The sequence below is a fragment of the Staurois parvus genome, unplaced genomic scaffold, assembly GCF_062004578.1.
Source record: "Staurois parvus isolate SC_StPar_1 unplaced genomic scaffold, SC_StPar_1.0 ptg000162l, whole genome shotgun sequence".
Taxonomy (NCBI): Eukaryota; Metazoa; Chordata; class Amphibia; order Anura; family Ranidae; genus Staurois; species Staurois parvus.
The window spans coordinates 1,073,579-1,087,224 of record NW_028317958.1 but is presented as its reverse complement, the minus strand read 5'-3'; the positions used below and the strand labels follow the sequence as shown (position 1 = coordinate 1,087,224).

At 42.0% G+C, this 13,646-nt stretch overlaps 1 protein-coding gene across 1 annotated transcript in view; it reads left to right on the top strand.

Annotated features, from left to right (window-relative positions):
- The window catches only part of ADAMTS9 (ADAM metallopeptidase with thrombospondin type 1 motif 9), a 357,735-nt gene extending 344,115 nt beyond the window's left edge, over positions 1-13,620 (top strand). The window contains exons 38-40 of the mRNA XM_089675998.1: positions 1,478-1,582; positions 3,395-3,489; positions 5,232-13,620. Of these exons, the coding sequence (XP_089532124.1) occupies positions 1,478-1,582; positions 3,395-3,484 (195 nt within the window). The 3' untranslated portion in view covers positions 3,485-3,489; positions 5,232-13,620. The remainder of the gene's footprint in view (positions 1-1,477; positions 1,583-3,394; positions 3,490-5,231) is intronic.
- The last annotated feature ends 26 nt before the right edge of the window (positions 13,621-13,646 follow it).

The window sequence follows — 13,646 nt, the reverse complement described above, 5'->3', positions numbered from 1 at the left end:
TGCCACCCACCATCCTGCTGGTCTTAATGGTTACCGCCAGGGGCGGACTGATCATTTGGAAACTCGGGCACTGCCCGAGGGCCCGGGGTCAGTAGGGGGCCCCATGAGATGCCCCTGGTACCTTTTTCATAGGTTGTTTTGAGTTTGGGCAAGGACACAGGGGCCCCATGATCCCCTATTGCCCGGGGGCCCCATGAGTTGTCAGTCCGCCCCTGATAAGGAGTATATAATTCAGACGATTATACTGAGTAACTAGAACAAAATCATTTAAACAATTGCTATGTGGACTGCTGACATCTTCTGTAATTTTGTTCTGTAAATAAAATATATTTTCTTGGTGTGGGAATGCCAGGAGCTATGGAGACCATTTTGAGGAATATTATCTATTTCTTAAAATGATCTCCACAGCTCTTGGCAATTTCAACACCAGGCAAATGCTGTATATTTGTGTACAAATCATTTTGGCAAGGATACAGGAGATGTCGGCTCCCCATATAGCAATTGTTTAAATGATTTGACTCCATTTATTCATTAAAAATATAAATATCATCTGCTCATATATATTCTGCACCAGTGATAATTGTCTATCAATGTCACGGAGCCGTGCTGTATTTTGGACAGTGTCCAATATTTTCTGACAGCTTTGTCAGTCCGCCCCTGGTTCCCGCCAACCTTCATGACACTAATGTGTGCTGTAGTGATATAGGTGTCGGTGAAAGGAACCACTGAGTGCAGTGGAGGACCAGGAGCTGGACTATCTTGGAAATGTTAACTTCTCAGCAGACTTTTCCTCAACAGAGCAGTATTCACTGGATTAGGCTGGAGAGTGGCAAACATTTCTTCTCTTCTTGCATGCACAGCTTTTGGACCAGTTTATTTTCTTTCATTCAAGGTCACTTTAACAAAGTTCTGTCACTTTTCAACTATCTGAACCATAAATCAGTCTGATGCGAGCCATGAAATTTTCAAATATACTTTATTCTCCTAAAAAATGACTATTCCTCTTGCATGACATTTCTCTTACCTTCAGACAGAGCCATGAATAAATTAGTGATATTAGACTGGGAAACCAGAGACTGAGTAGAAGCTCAGAGTATTCAAGTCAGGAGGACATGTCTTGTCAGTAAGCGATGGGGATATCAGAAGGTAGACAGTTGAGGATGACCTAACATATTCTGGGCCCTCGGGTGAGAGTCAGGCTAGCCATTTCTATGGACAGGCTAGTCATTTCTATGAACAACGCTTTTAAAATAACAGTCGCTAGCAAAGTATATTAGGAAACATTGTGGCTTCTATCAAACTGATAATTTAAAAAAAAATTACAAATTATTTTAATTTTCATTACCAATGTGTATTTTTCCATTTGATAAAGATGATATATTTGAGTTTGAGGAAAGTGATTTGTGTATGTATACCTTTGCAAACACTCAAAGATGTATGCAGAATAACAGAACTTGTATGTATTGCTTTCCTGTAGGGTCGCTTTAGCATCAACCTTCAAGGGACAGGACTCTCTGTATCTGAAACCACTATATGGATGTCACAAGGAAATTATGCAGTGACTGAAATAACTAAATCTTCAGTAAGGATCTTCCCATATGTTTTCACTCATCTCAATTTTATTTGATATTATTATTATTATACAGTATTTATATAGCGCCAAAAGGTTTGCTCAGCGCTGTACATTATAGGGGGGACAGTACATGAGACAATTCAGGAACAAAACAGTACACAAGGGGTTCGAGGGCCCTGCTCCTTCGAGTTTACAATCTAGGAGGGAGGGGATAGTTGTACAGGAGGAGGTGGCTGTGGGGGATGGAGTGGTAGGAGGAGTGGAGGAGATCGGCTGTTAGGTGAGAGTGGGGTAGGCTTCCCTGAAGAGATGGGTTTTCAGGGTGTGCCTAAAGGTGAGGAGGGTAGGTGACAGTCTGATGGATTGGGGTAGTGAGTTCTAGAGGATGGGGGAAGTCCTAGAGAAGTCCTGCAGTCAGGCGTGGGAGGTGGAGACCAGGGAGCTAGAAAGTAGGAGGTCTTGTGAGGAGCGAAGATTACGGGTTGTGTGGTATTTGGGTATTAGGTCGGTGAGGTAGTTTGGGGCAGCGTTATGAATGGCTTTGTATGTCAATGTTAGTAGTTTGAATTTAATGCGCTGGGCAATCGGAAGCCAGTGGAGGGAATGACAGAGGGGGGTGGCAGAAGCGGAGCGGTTGGTAAGGTGGATGAGTCTGGCTGCTGAGTTCAGGATAGACTGATATGAATTTGGTTATTATTTATCACAGATGGAGTATATATAGGCTAAAGCCAACCATTCATGTTGCAATCTGATTGTACAAAGCTTCTTTAGCTCTGTGAAAAAAATATGTAGTGTAAGGGCCTGATGGGATAGAAGAAGGGCCTCTCTTCTTATCATTTGGCAAATGCTGTATAAAGGAAGTTGTACAGAGATGGTGCACTCACATTGTTTATCGTAGAGATGCCCAGATTGTTGCATTAATACTTTACTTCCGTTGGTGCAGTTCACATAATTCTTTTAATCTATTTACATCAAAGACAGGTCAAAAGGCTGGCATTTTATTGGAAGGTTTTAATGAAAAGATAGTTGTCTTGGAATGCATACTGTGCGTTTTCCATTGTGTCTAGACCTCATTCAGTAAGACAATGAGGTTGATTTACTAAAACGGGAGAGTGCCGAATCTGGTGCAGCTGTGCATGGTAGCCAATCAGATTCTAACTTCTGTTTGTTCAGTTACGCCTGGAAGCTGATTCGTTTCTATGTAGAGGTGCACCAAATTTTACACTCTCCAGTTTTAGTAAATCAACCCCAACGTGTAAAGGATATGCACATACACAGTACAGTAGACCTCAGTAAATGATGTGCAAACAATCGGTCCCCGGGTCCATGTGTAGAAGCTTCCAGTTCCCTAGTAGTATTAGATGAGTATCAGCTTAATTCACAGGGCTGTGATGTCAGCATTGACATAAAATTCCCATAAACTATAAGATTTCTCCATCCTCTACCTTTCTTTAATCAATTCTCCCATTCTTGACAACAGCATGAATGGAGGAATCTTTCCCTGATGGCTACTGTATTCTGACAAACAACACTGGTGGCTATCAAAATACCTGAACAGCGGCTGCATCCGATTGGATGCAGCCACCATTTGGCCAGCACTTCTCTGCCCAGCTCCTGATATGATCAAAGGATTTTAGGTAGGAGGATGTCAACAGGGCCAAGCATAACTCAAATTCTGGCCATTTCAACAGGAATCAGAGCGATATGCGCTCTTTGTATGGCCAACTTAAGTTCCACAGATCTGTTTGTATGTTATTATCAAGTACTGATTTCATTATAACCATGTCAAATGTAACACAATACTCCATTTTGTTTTACTAGGATGGAACCAAAGTGACTGGAAAATGTGGTGGCTATTGTGGCAAATGTATTCCGTCCTCTGCAACCGGCCTCCGTGTTCAGCTCTTATAGTACTGGTAAGAGGACCCTAAAAGGATTCTCAACTCTGAAAGTTTATAATCAGCCAAATTAATCAGCCTTTCTCAACCTTCTAAACCTAGAGGAACCCTTGAAATAATTTTCAGGTCTCAGAGAAACTCTTGATGAGTCCAAGTTAGTGGTGGTCTGTTGGAAAAATGCACCCTACATTGTTGGTGATTGGGAAGAATGCTCCACGCTAAGGTGGTCAGAAAAAGATCATTAGTGTCATGCTACTGCTTCTGCCAATGGCCTTGGCCCTCGAACTATGCATGCACCGTCAGATAGGGGGTCAATCTGCCACCGGTCAAGGAAACCCCAGCAACCTTTCAAGGAACCCTGGTTGAGAATGGTTTCCTAAATCCACACAATACTGATTACATCATACATGAAATGTGCCTGTGTTGCCAATAGTAAGAAGCCATATTGCTTCTATTTCTATTCCACCATCCTAATACACCTGACACCTATTGACAATTAACGAACTGCCAAAACATTAAACTGAATAATGTATCCCCTTATTGTGTTGTTTTGGGCAAAACCCTGACGGTTTATTTTTTGCTGTCTCTTTGGGGAGATTTTTTTATAGTTACTGTCCCAGAGACACAACAGAAAGCAAGAAGAAATCTTAAATCTCTTTGTGCAGTGTCTTATAGTGACATTCATTGGGCATAGCATTCAAATCTACTACACAAGAACACATTCATCATGGTGTGATGCATTTGAAAAAAGTTGGTAGCCCATAATTAAATGGCTGCCTTTATGCAGTGCATGTTGATATGTGCCAGAGGGGGGAAGGGTTGAAACCCTGTTAGGCTTTTACTGTTATCTCATTTGCTTTTGAAATATTTCCCCATCTTGTCTTGAAAGAGTAACGCAAGCGATGGTCTGATCGATTATCTTTCCTTCCACCATGGGTGGAAGGAAAGAAAATTGCTTGATTCTCCCAGCACAGTCAGTGTTGATGGGTGAATCCCTCCGGCAGCGCCACTGTGTTCTGCCAGCAGAACACACTGATCCCTGCTGAGTGCCATAGCTGCCGGCAGTGATCACATGGAAAATATCTGACAGGCTGGTTGTGTTGAAGTCAATGAAGACTTCAGTACAACCAGCCTGCCCACAGATGGATCACATTTTGGCCAGTCCTTGCTCTGTCCGTCCCTGCTGTGTCCTGCCCTGCTGTGTATAGCTGTGTCCCTTCCCTCACTTCCTGACTGGTGAAACCATTGTCAGCAGGAAATCTCTCTAAGGGATCCCCAGGACACAGTAAAAACCCAGTAAGACATCTATTTTCTGAATCTAAAACAAAAACAAATATGCTCTTTCCTTGACACACACTTTAACCCCTTGGCGCTGGCGCCTCCCGGCCCTTTAAGGGTTTCAGAAGTCAGGAGGCAGGGTTTAAAGGTCATGTGACTGCCGTGATTCACCGTCACATGATCGGGAAAGGTCCCGATCGAAAGAGGAGATCGGGACCTCTCCGTGAGTACCAGATATGTGTGCTGGGAGGGCGCAGGATGTGCGCTCTCAGCACATATGTTTTTAATTGCACGCAAATGTGCGGCCGCTCGGCGTCAAGACCCAGATGCCGGGAGGTCACACATTTGCGTGCGGCCGGCGCGAAGAGGTTAATGAAGCAAAAAAAAAGTGATGATCTGCAAAAGCTTCCAAGCAAATTTCAGTTTGATGAAGTCTGATCACTTAAATCACAGAAGTTAATTTCCTCTTTCTTTTGTTGTAGGTGCTTTAACGACAAGAAGTTCAGATGGATTAAGACATGTGTTGCAATACCTCTACGTTCAGTGTTTGTATATGTGTAAATAGCTTGGATACCAAGTGGTGTATAGTGTAATATTTATGTCTGAGTTTATTTATTTTAATATTTGTGGGCGTAAGAAAAAAAAAAAACGTCTCCTGCAAGCCCTCCTCTGCAAGATGCGCCTCCAGCCAAACATGACCGGAGCCATCACCAGTGAAGTGGTTTTGGCTGCTTTATTTTGTGTGTCTCTGTTTCACTTTGCAGTCTGTCCACTGCATCGTACATGCTCTACATCATATGTAGCATACTGACATGCCTGGTGTTCTGTTAGAACAGATTTGTTTGGTTTATCATCCGTCCGTGATTTAGCAATTCCTACTGGCTAATCAGCCTCTGGTGCTTTGCAAACATTAACAGGGTATATCTGGCATTTTTCTGAAGAATGTTAATTTTCAAAAAAAATATTTCATAAGCCAGGACTGGACAGGTCCCATGATCAGGCCACCAAAGAGCTAAATAATTTACAGCTGGCATTAAACTTTTCTGTTGTCAGTGGCAGCTCGTGTTGTCTGACTCTATTAGCTCAAAGTTGAGCCTTCTAACCTATATATTTAATCCTTAGGACTCCTGTGCTTCCATGGATTTCTTCCAGGTAATTATTTATCCACACTCCAAAAACATGCTAGTGGGTCAATTGGCTTCCGTCTAAATTGATCCTTGTATATGTGTGCGGGTCTAAAAATCCAACTGCAGCCTTCTAGGCCAGGGGTGTCAAACTGGCGGTCCTCCAGCTGTTGCCAAACTACAAATCCCAGGAGGCATTGCAAGATTGACCATTACAAACATGACTCCCAAAGGCAGAGGCATGATGGGACTTAGTCGTTTCTCAACAGCTGGAGGGCCACCAGTTTGACACCCGTTTCTAGGCAGACCCTGGTAATACTTCATAGAGTGGCTAATGCAGCTCTGGCACACTTTCAAAATATGAAGCTCCTAAAAAAAGTAAGGTTCCAAGCTCTGAAATGTACTGAAGATCACAAGACAGTCATGATAATGGATATAATGGGAATTGTGCTAATTAGCTTTCTTTATTGCTCCTAGTGGGCATCACAGACACTTTGCAGATTGCAAAATGCAACTAAAATCCTTAAGGCCAAGGCTCATCTGCAGCCAGCATTGGCAGGGAGTACTGGCATGCATGTTTACCATAACAATTATGCATGGTCGCAACATTTAAACAGTGCTAAACATGCATTCAGGTAAAAATAAAGGTATGTTTCTTAGAATAGACCTACAAATTCTGTACATTCAAATGTTGTGCTGATGATATATACATCCTGACCAATGGCATGTCTCTTGTGTGTGCAGGATTGCTGCTGAGTTCCATTGTCACTGGTGTGTCTAAGCCCTAGGTAGTGCCTATGGGAAAGTCATACATACACAGATCTGAAGTCTTGGTCATCTTTAGCGTGGGTGTGCATGTAGCACAATGTACTCTTGGAAGTCTTTCCAGCCTCACTGCCTCCTGAAACAGCCTTGCAGAGCTGACCATTTGGTGCTATAGTCCATCCTTCCAAGAAGTGTCACTTTCTGCTCTCACAGCTTGTTAGTATAGAGACAGCAACAGGCAAATAATGCACATTCTGCATATCCACCCTGATCCAAATCATCAAGGAGCAGGGAACAGAGAGGGGCTGTGAGATAAGTTGAGCAGTCCACCACGGCAGTCCTCCATTGTGCTTCTTTAGACAATGTACTCAAATGACATGAAAGCCCTAGCACTTCCCACAAAACACTAAGGATGTGTCATCCCACGGATTCTGTCATTGGCAATCGTTCACCATTAACATATTCATTAAGACTTAAAACAGGACAACACTGCACCTGAGCACCTCAAATAAAAAATGCTGTTTCATTCAATTTTAATATCCAAAGCAACCTTTCCCATCCATCCATGTCTCCATGCTTTATTGTGCTGAGAAATCACTTTGAAAAACACCGTGGCCTTCTTGAGTAAGGGCAGATGATTCATGTAGCATTTACTTAGTGGAATCCATCTGCCCTTAGCTAAGGCATGCAGACAGGAGGGTGTGCTTAGCTAAGAAAACCCCTCCTCCCCCCCTGAAGACTCCAGGTATGACATCATTTTGGCCAAGGCCTGGAAACCAAGAAGTAACTGAAGAAATGTAAAAAAAAACGTAAAGTAAAGACACGTAAATATGATATACTTTCCTATTTATTTATTAATGCTAGCAGCATAAGGATTAAAAATAGTTAATGGTGATGGAGAGAGTGAAGTTCCATTTTAACTATCTTTTATGGCGTTGCTCATTCCCTGCCCCAGTCAATGTAGTGTCACTCTGTCCCTGCTTGAGACTGAGATTCTACAGGTATTCCCAGCAGCATAATTCCCAGGGTGGCATGACCCTAAATCCCTAAACTGACAATTTCATATATGAAATACAACATTTAAAGCAGAAGTGAAATCTGCCAAGCATTTGAAATACACTGAAAACCCATTCCAAACGATCTCCAGATGTTCTACAAATGGTGAATATAGAAATTTGTATCTACTATACTTACTGTACAATAACGTTGGCTGTACTCCTGCTGAAGATGGCGCCATCTTGGATGTGTCCTGGCAACTTACTATCTCCATCTCATCTTCCACTTGTTGTTGATGTCAGTGGTGGGCAGAGGGAGGGATGGAAGACATTGTTGCCAACAAATGGCCAAGATGGTGCTGGCTTCAGCAGGAGTGAAGGTTGTACAGCCAACAGGATTGTACAGTAAGCAGAAATACACATTACTGCATCCACCATTTCTAAGCCATCTGAAGAACATTGGGAACATTGGCTTTTACTAGCCTTTTTGGCAATTGGTTTACTTCCACTTTAACATCAAGTCATTATAAAACAAGATTTGCTGAACTCTCCCTGCCTTTTAGGGAGCAAGCACTGAAAGAAACCTACCGGTACTTTACAAAAATGAAGTGCGGAACATTTTTCAAGAGTATGCCAAATATACCCTTTTAGATCTCATCTTTGTCTGCGCAAATGTAAAATAACATTGTGAATTCTGTTTTTGTATTTAATGTAATATTTTATACTGAAAAAAGGGAATCATTTGCACTACAAGGTCAAAGTGAACAACAATGGTGCCTTTTATAAAAAAGAAAAAAATGAGAAATATCTTTATAAATATTTATTGAATTATTAGCTCAGAGTTAAATATTATTTTTGATTTTTTTTATGTTACACTAAGAAATATACCATAGAAAAAAATTACTGACTTGAGATAGAGCCTTGTTTTTATACAGTACATGGGTTATTTGTTGACGTTAAACTGTTACGTTCACTAAAATGAGCCTGCCAATAAAAACTTGTATGGGGTTTATATAGAGGCCATCATGTGTACCAGTCACAGGTTAAAGAAAAGCCATTTTATGATATCTTATTTCCTCCACAGATGGTATAAAACCCTTGTGGATTAAACACTAAGTATGCCGGATTCACACCCGAAGGGAATGTTAAAGAATTCATTCAAAACACCTTTGCTGAAAAAAACGTACCCAAAAAAGCCACCTGTCTAAATATAACCACATAATACCTTTTCTCCACTAGAGCGGAGGAAAGTTAAAATTTCTTCCAAGTTTTTAATTCTGTATGTGACCCCATTAGTGAGATTTTCCTGGTGGGGGAGGGGGGCAGTTGTCACCAAGACAGGACCAGGACAACATTCTGGTTAGAGTTAGAGTAGGGTCACTCAACCCAAAAGTGATATTTTAGTTGTAGTTGAAGGCTGATGGGCTGAGTTGCCTTCTGGCTTTCTAAAACTTACAGGGCCTACTCACACTAACTCCATTGCCATGTCATGCGTTAATGTACTGCAGTAGTGTGAATGGGCTCTTGGAGCTTCCCTCCAACATGATTTAAGTCAGTGGTGTCCTAACTGCAGCCCCAGGGCCGCATGTGGCCCTTTGCTAGCTTTTATCTGGCCCTTGAGGCACTATTCCTCCGATTGACACCAACAGTGGGGCACAATTCCTGCCACTGACACCAACAATGAGACACTATTCCTTCCAGTAGTATCAATGAAGGGGCACTATTTCTTCCACTGATACCAAAGGTGGGGTACTATTCCTCCCACTGATACCAATGGTGGGGTACTACTCCTCTCAATAATACAGATGGGGCACTTCTCTTCCTCCTACTGACCACAAAACCTGAGGCCATGTCTGTTTGCACTGATACTGGGCCTAGGACATCTTCTACCCCCTCTGGCCACAATCTGAGCCCCCTAAGGTCTGAAAAACAGCTTGGAGACCCCTGGTTTAGGTCATTCATGTCAGAGAAGTCTCAACCCTAAGCGAGACCCTATACTGCAAAGAGGCAGATTAACTCAATTTTATTATAAACATATATCATGGCTAGCGGGGTGACTAGGGAAGCAATATTACCTCTCCTATTGGTTTATGAATTGGGAAAGCAATTCCAAATATTGTATGTCAAGTACTTTTTGCAGCAAAACCATAGATTTTCATTGAATCAATATTAGTCTTCACTGTGGAAGAGCACATTTCTACATCCTAAATTTACTGCTATCCAGTGAAAAGCTAAAAGAAATGTTCATATAATTGTATTAGACTGGCTATACACACTAAGATTTCTTACTTAGAAATCGATCCATTCCACCATCCAAGCTAAGCAGCATGGATGGAAGAATCTTCACTGCCAACTACTATTCAGATAGTCACAACACCCCTGGCTGCCTGAATACACAGAGCAGTGACTGCAACTGATAGGCTATAGTCTTCAGTGGCTCCTTTTATTGCTTGTCAGCTGGTAGATAGAACGAATATATGATGTGATGATGGTATATAGCACAACGTTTGGTTTAGCTGCCCCACTTTAGGCTTTTCCTGGAACACTACGTCAGGGAAGTTATAAAACAAGAGCACTCGGATGACGGTTTCCTTAGATTATAGTTCCCCGTCAGTCACCAAGAGATAGATAAAACAAACAATACTGTACATAATCTTGGCACATTTTTATTTTATATCTCTGTATAAGGATCGGGCCATTATGAGGACACTATGAGCCATAAAGTGAGATTATAAGTGTCCTCATAGAGGCCCGATCCTTTTTATGCCATTTTATGATGCCTGCTCTCCACACACAATATACAGTCCTTATGGATTATACAGGTTACGCCGGTCACACCCCATGATTAAAGAAATAGCATTCAAAATTTTGTTGCTAATAATACTTTCCAAAAGAATATCAGCTGCTTAAATAGCTAAATATACCAGGTGCGACAACCTAATTACCTATATACTAGCTGCTGCTACTCTCACCTTGAAAGTAGTCCCCTTGTGAAGCAACGCACTTTTCTAGACAACTGTGCTACTGCAGGAAACATTCCTGGAGCTTGTTGTTATGGACCACCTGGTGTACTCTAGCAGTCCACAGGACAGGATTCCCCAGGGCGCGGAGTCTAAGCCCCAGTCCGCTTGTTCACCAGAGCCCCTGATGGTGGGGATGGGCTTGGAGCGGACAGTGACCAGGTCGCGGCCCCTGAGTACACCCACCTGAGGTAGAGGAATCACCAGAGGTAATGGCAGGTAGAGAGCCTGACGTGAAGAGGCAGACAGGTCTGGAGAGTAGCAGCTAATCCGTGCGGGTCGGATGGATGGCTGAGCAATAGCGTGCTCAAACGGGCCAGGTTGGTAACAGAGGGGTCAGCGTAGTACAAGGCAGCAGGCAGAAGAATAGTCAGGTCACTCGCCGGGGTCGGTACCAGTAGTTCAGATCAGGTAGGGATATCCAAAAGAGAGGTCAAACTTAGCCAGGGGTCAGAGCAGGAGAAGTCAGCAGGGGTCAGGTCCAGGCAGGTCAGCAACGAATCTCAAACAACGGGAACACAGGAACAAGATCAGACCATAAGGCAACTTGTGTCTGTGCGGGGCTGGTTTAAGTAGCCCACCCAGTGCTGACAGGCGCAGCCTAGGTCCTAGTGCCCTGCTGCCTGCATGTCTTGACAGACACCTACGCATGTGCAGACCCATGCGTTGCGATGGTCCCTGACACTTGTTTTCCAAAACATTGCACAGTATCTTTGTCACAGCCATTTGGATGTCCAGAATGTTATCCAATCTGACTCTTTTTAAGGCATCTTTTAATTTTGGAAACAGACAAATGTCGCAGGGTGCTAAATCAGGGGAATAAGGTGGTTGGTCAGGTTTTGGAATGGATTTCTAGGCCATCAACTTGAACACTTAACACATCGTGTGCAGGAGCATTGTCATGGTGGATAATCTACTTGTCAGGCCAGAGTTCTGGTCTTTTCCTCCAAACAGAATCGGATTACACTCTGTCCACATTTACATCCATCCTTTGCGTTTTTATCTGCCCACTTTTTGCATCATCGTGGACACCTTCCTTCCCCTCCTTAAACCACCTATGCCAATCACAAACACTTGATTTCTTCACCATAACCCTTTTGTAACAGAGCTAAAGTTTCACTTACACTTTTGCCAATTTTCACGCACAATTTGATGTCAATCCGCTAATCCAGATTCCTGTCACTCGTTTCCCAACAGTGCAATGCACACACGTGTTATTTCTTCTACTATTCCGGAAAAACTGAGTCAACTGGTCTGTGACCCAGGAGAGTGCAACATGTTAGAACATTCTCAAGTACGAATGGCTGAGTGACTGACCACCTTAGTTCTGCGCCATGGGCATTCCGGGAATTAAATTGTTACACCTTGTAATTTACTTTCAACTTGACTTGTTCCAAAAAATTTAAGATGTTTCACCACTTATGAAGTAGCTCTTCTTTCTACGTTTGAGCCCCAGTTCACACCAATGTGACATTGAAATCGTGCCAATTCACTGTAAGTAGTGCAATTTCAAAGCTGCAGACCCGTAGCAATTTCATATGCGGCTTACCTAAAATCTGTGCGACTTCATGGAAGCTGCACCTGAAATCACTGAAAAAAAGTGCAGGAACTATTTTCAAAATTGGTGCGACAATGACGTAGTCACACCAATTTGAACAAATCAATTGCCGACAATAGGGTGCAATTTGTCATGCGATTTGGAACTGTCACATCGCATAACAAGTAGCACCGGTGTGAACCAGGGCTAAGTTCTTTAGAATAGACAAAACTACAGAGCTGAGTAATGAAATGTCTCCAGTACTGCAGAACAAGTACAGTTGAATTTGCCAACTACTACTAGCCACACCAAGATCACAGGGATTGACATTTGACTATAGCAAATTGTAACAGAGGGTTGGTTTACTAAAACTGGAAAGTGCAAAATCTGGTGCAACTCCGCATAGAAACCAATCAGCTTCCAGGTTTTATTGCCAAAGCTTAATTGAACAAGCTGACGTTAGAAGCTGATTGGCTACCATGCTCAGCTGCATCAGATTGTGAACTCAAGTTAGAAGCTAATTGGTTAGTATAGAGCTGCAGATTCTGAGTGCTCCATTTTTAGTAAATCCCCCCCCCCCCATTGTGTCACATACTGTATACCTAAATGGCTACCCGTTGATGAGAGATAAATAAAACCACCTTTTTTATGTTGTAATATTAGAGGGCTAAAAAAAAAAAAGCAGTGTTGATGAAATGTCAGTAGTGCCCTATCCAAAACCTATGCATGTCATTTTAGGTGGAGATTTTGGCAGTAGGTTGCAAACACCTAGCATGAGAAGTTCCTCCAGCCATCTCCCTCTTGCTGCTCCCTCTGGAGGAACAAAATGTTTTCATTTCAAGCGTTAGTCCACGGCTGTTGCAATAGCATTGAGTACAGATGATATCGTCCATCAGATCCTTACACAGGGAGCTTGGTTATATACACCCGCTCCACTATGTCTTGTGAACTATAATGAATTATTAACATCTGAAGAAAGTCTAGAGTTTTGAATGCAACTTTATTTTTCGTCAGTGTTTTATATGAATGGCTAACAATATTTTTTATATGACCAGCCTTTGATCATTTTTTGTTGTACTTCTAAATATTTGTATTTTGATTTATATTGGTCTATTCATGCACTGTATCTATACACGTAAGGGTTGGTATAAATTATATTAATTTTCAAAGATGTTACATGCCTGAAATGTGCTTATTATAAGCATTCTCTCTTGTATATACCTCTTCTTACATCTCTGGTGCTAATTATACACATTGTTTTCTTATTCTTTAAATTTTTTGATCTTCCTTTCTGAGGAAAACACCAGATTTGTGTTCACACAGATTGTACCCATTGTTCTTATTGTCATAGGTATTTATAATATGCACTGATAACAGCTTTACTGGTGTTCACCTATTAACAAATAAATTATTTTTAAAGTTTTCCAGTATATTGATCTCTTTGTGTGATTATTTA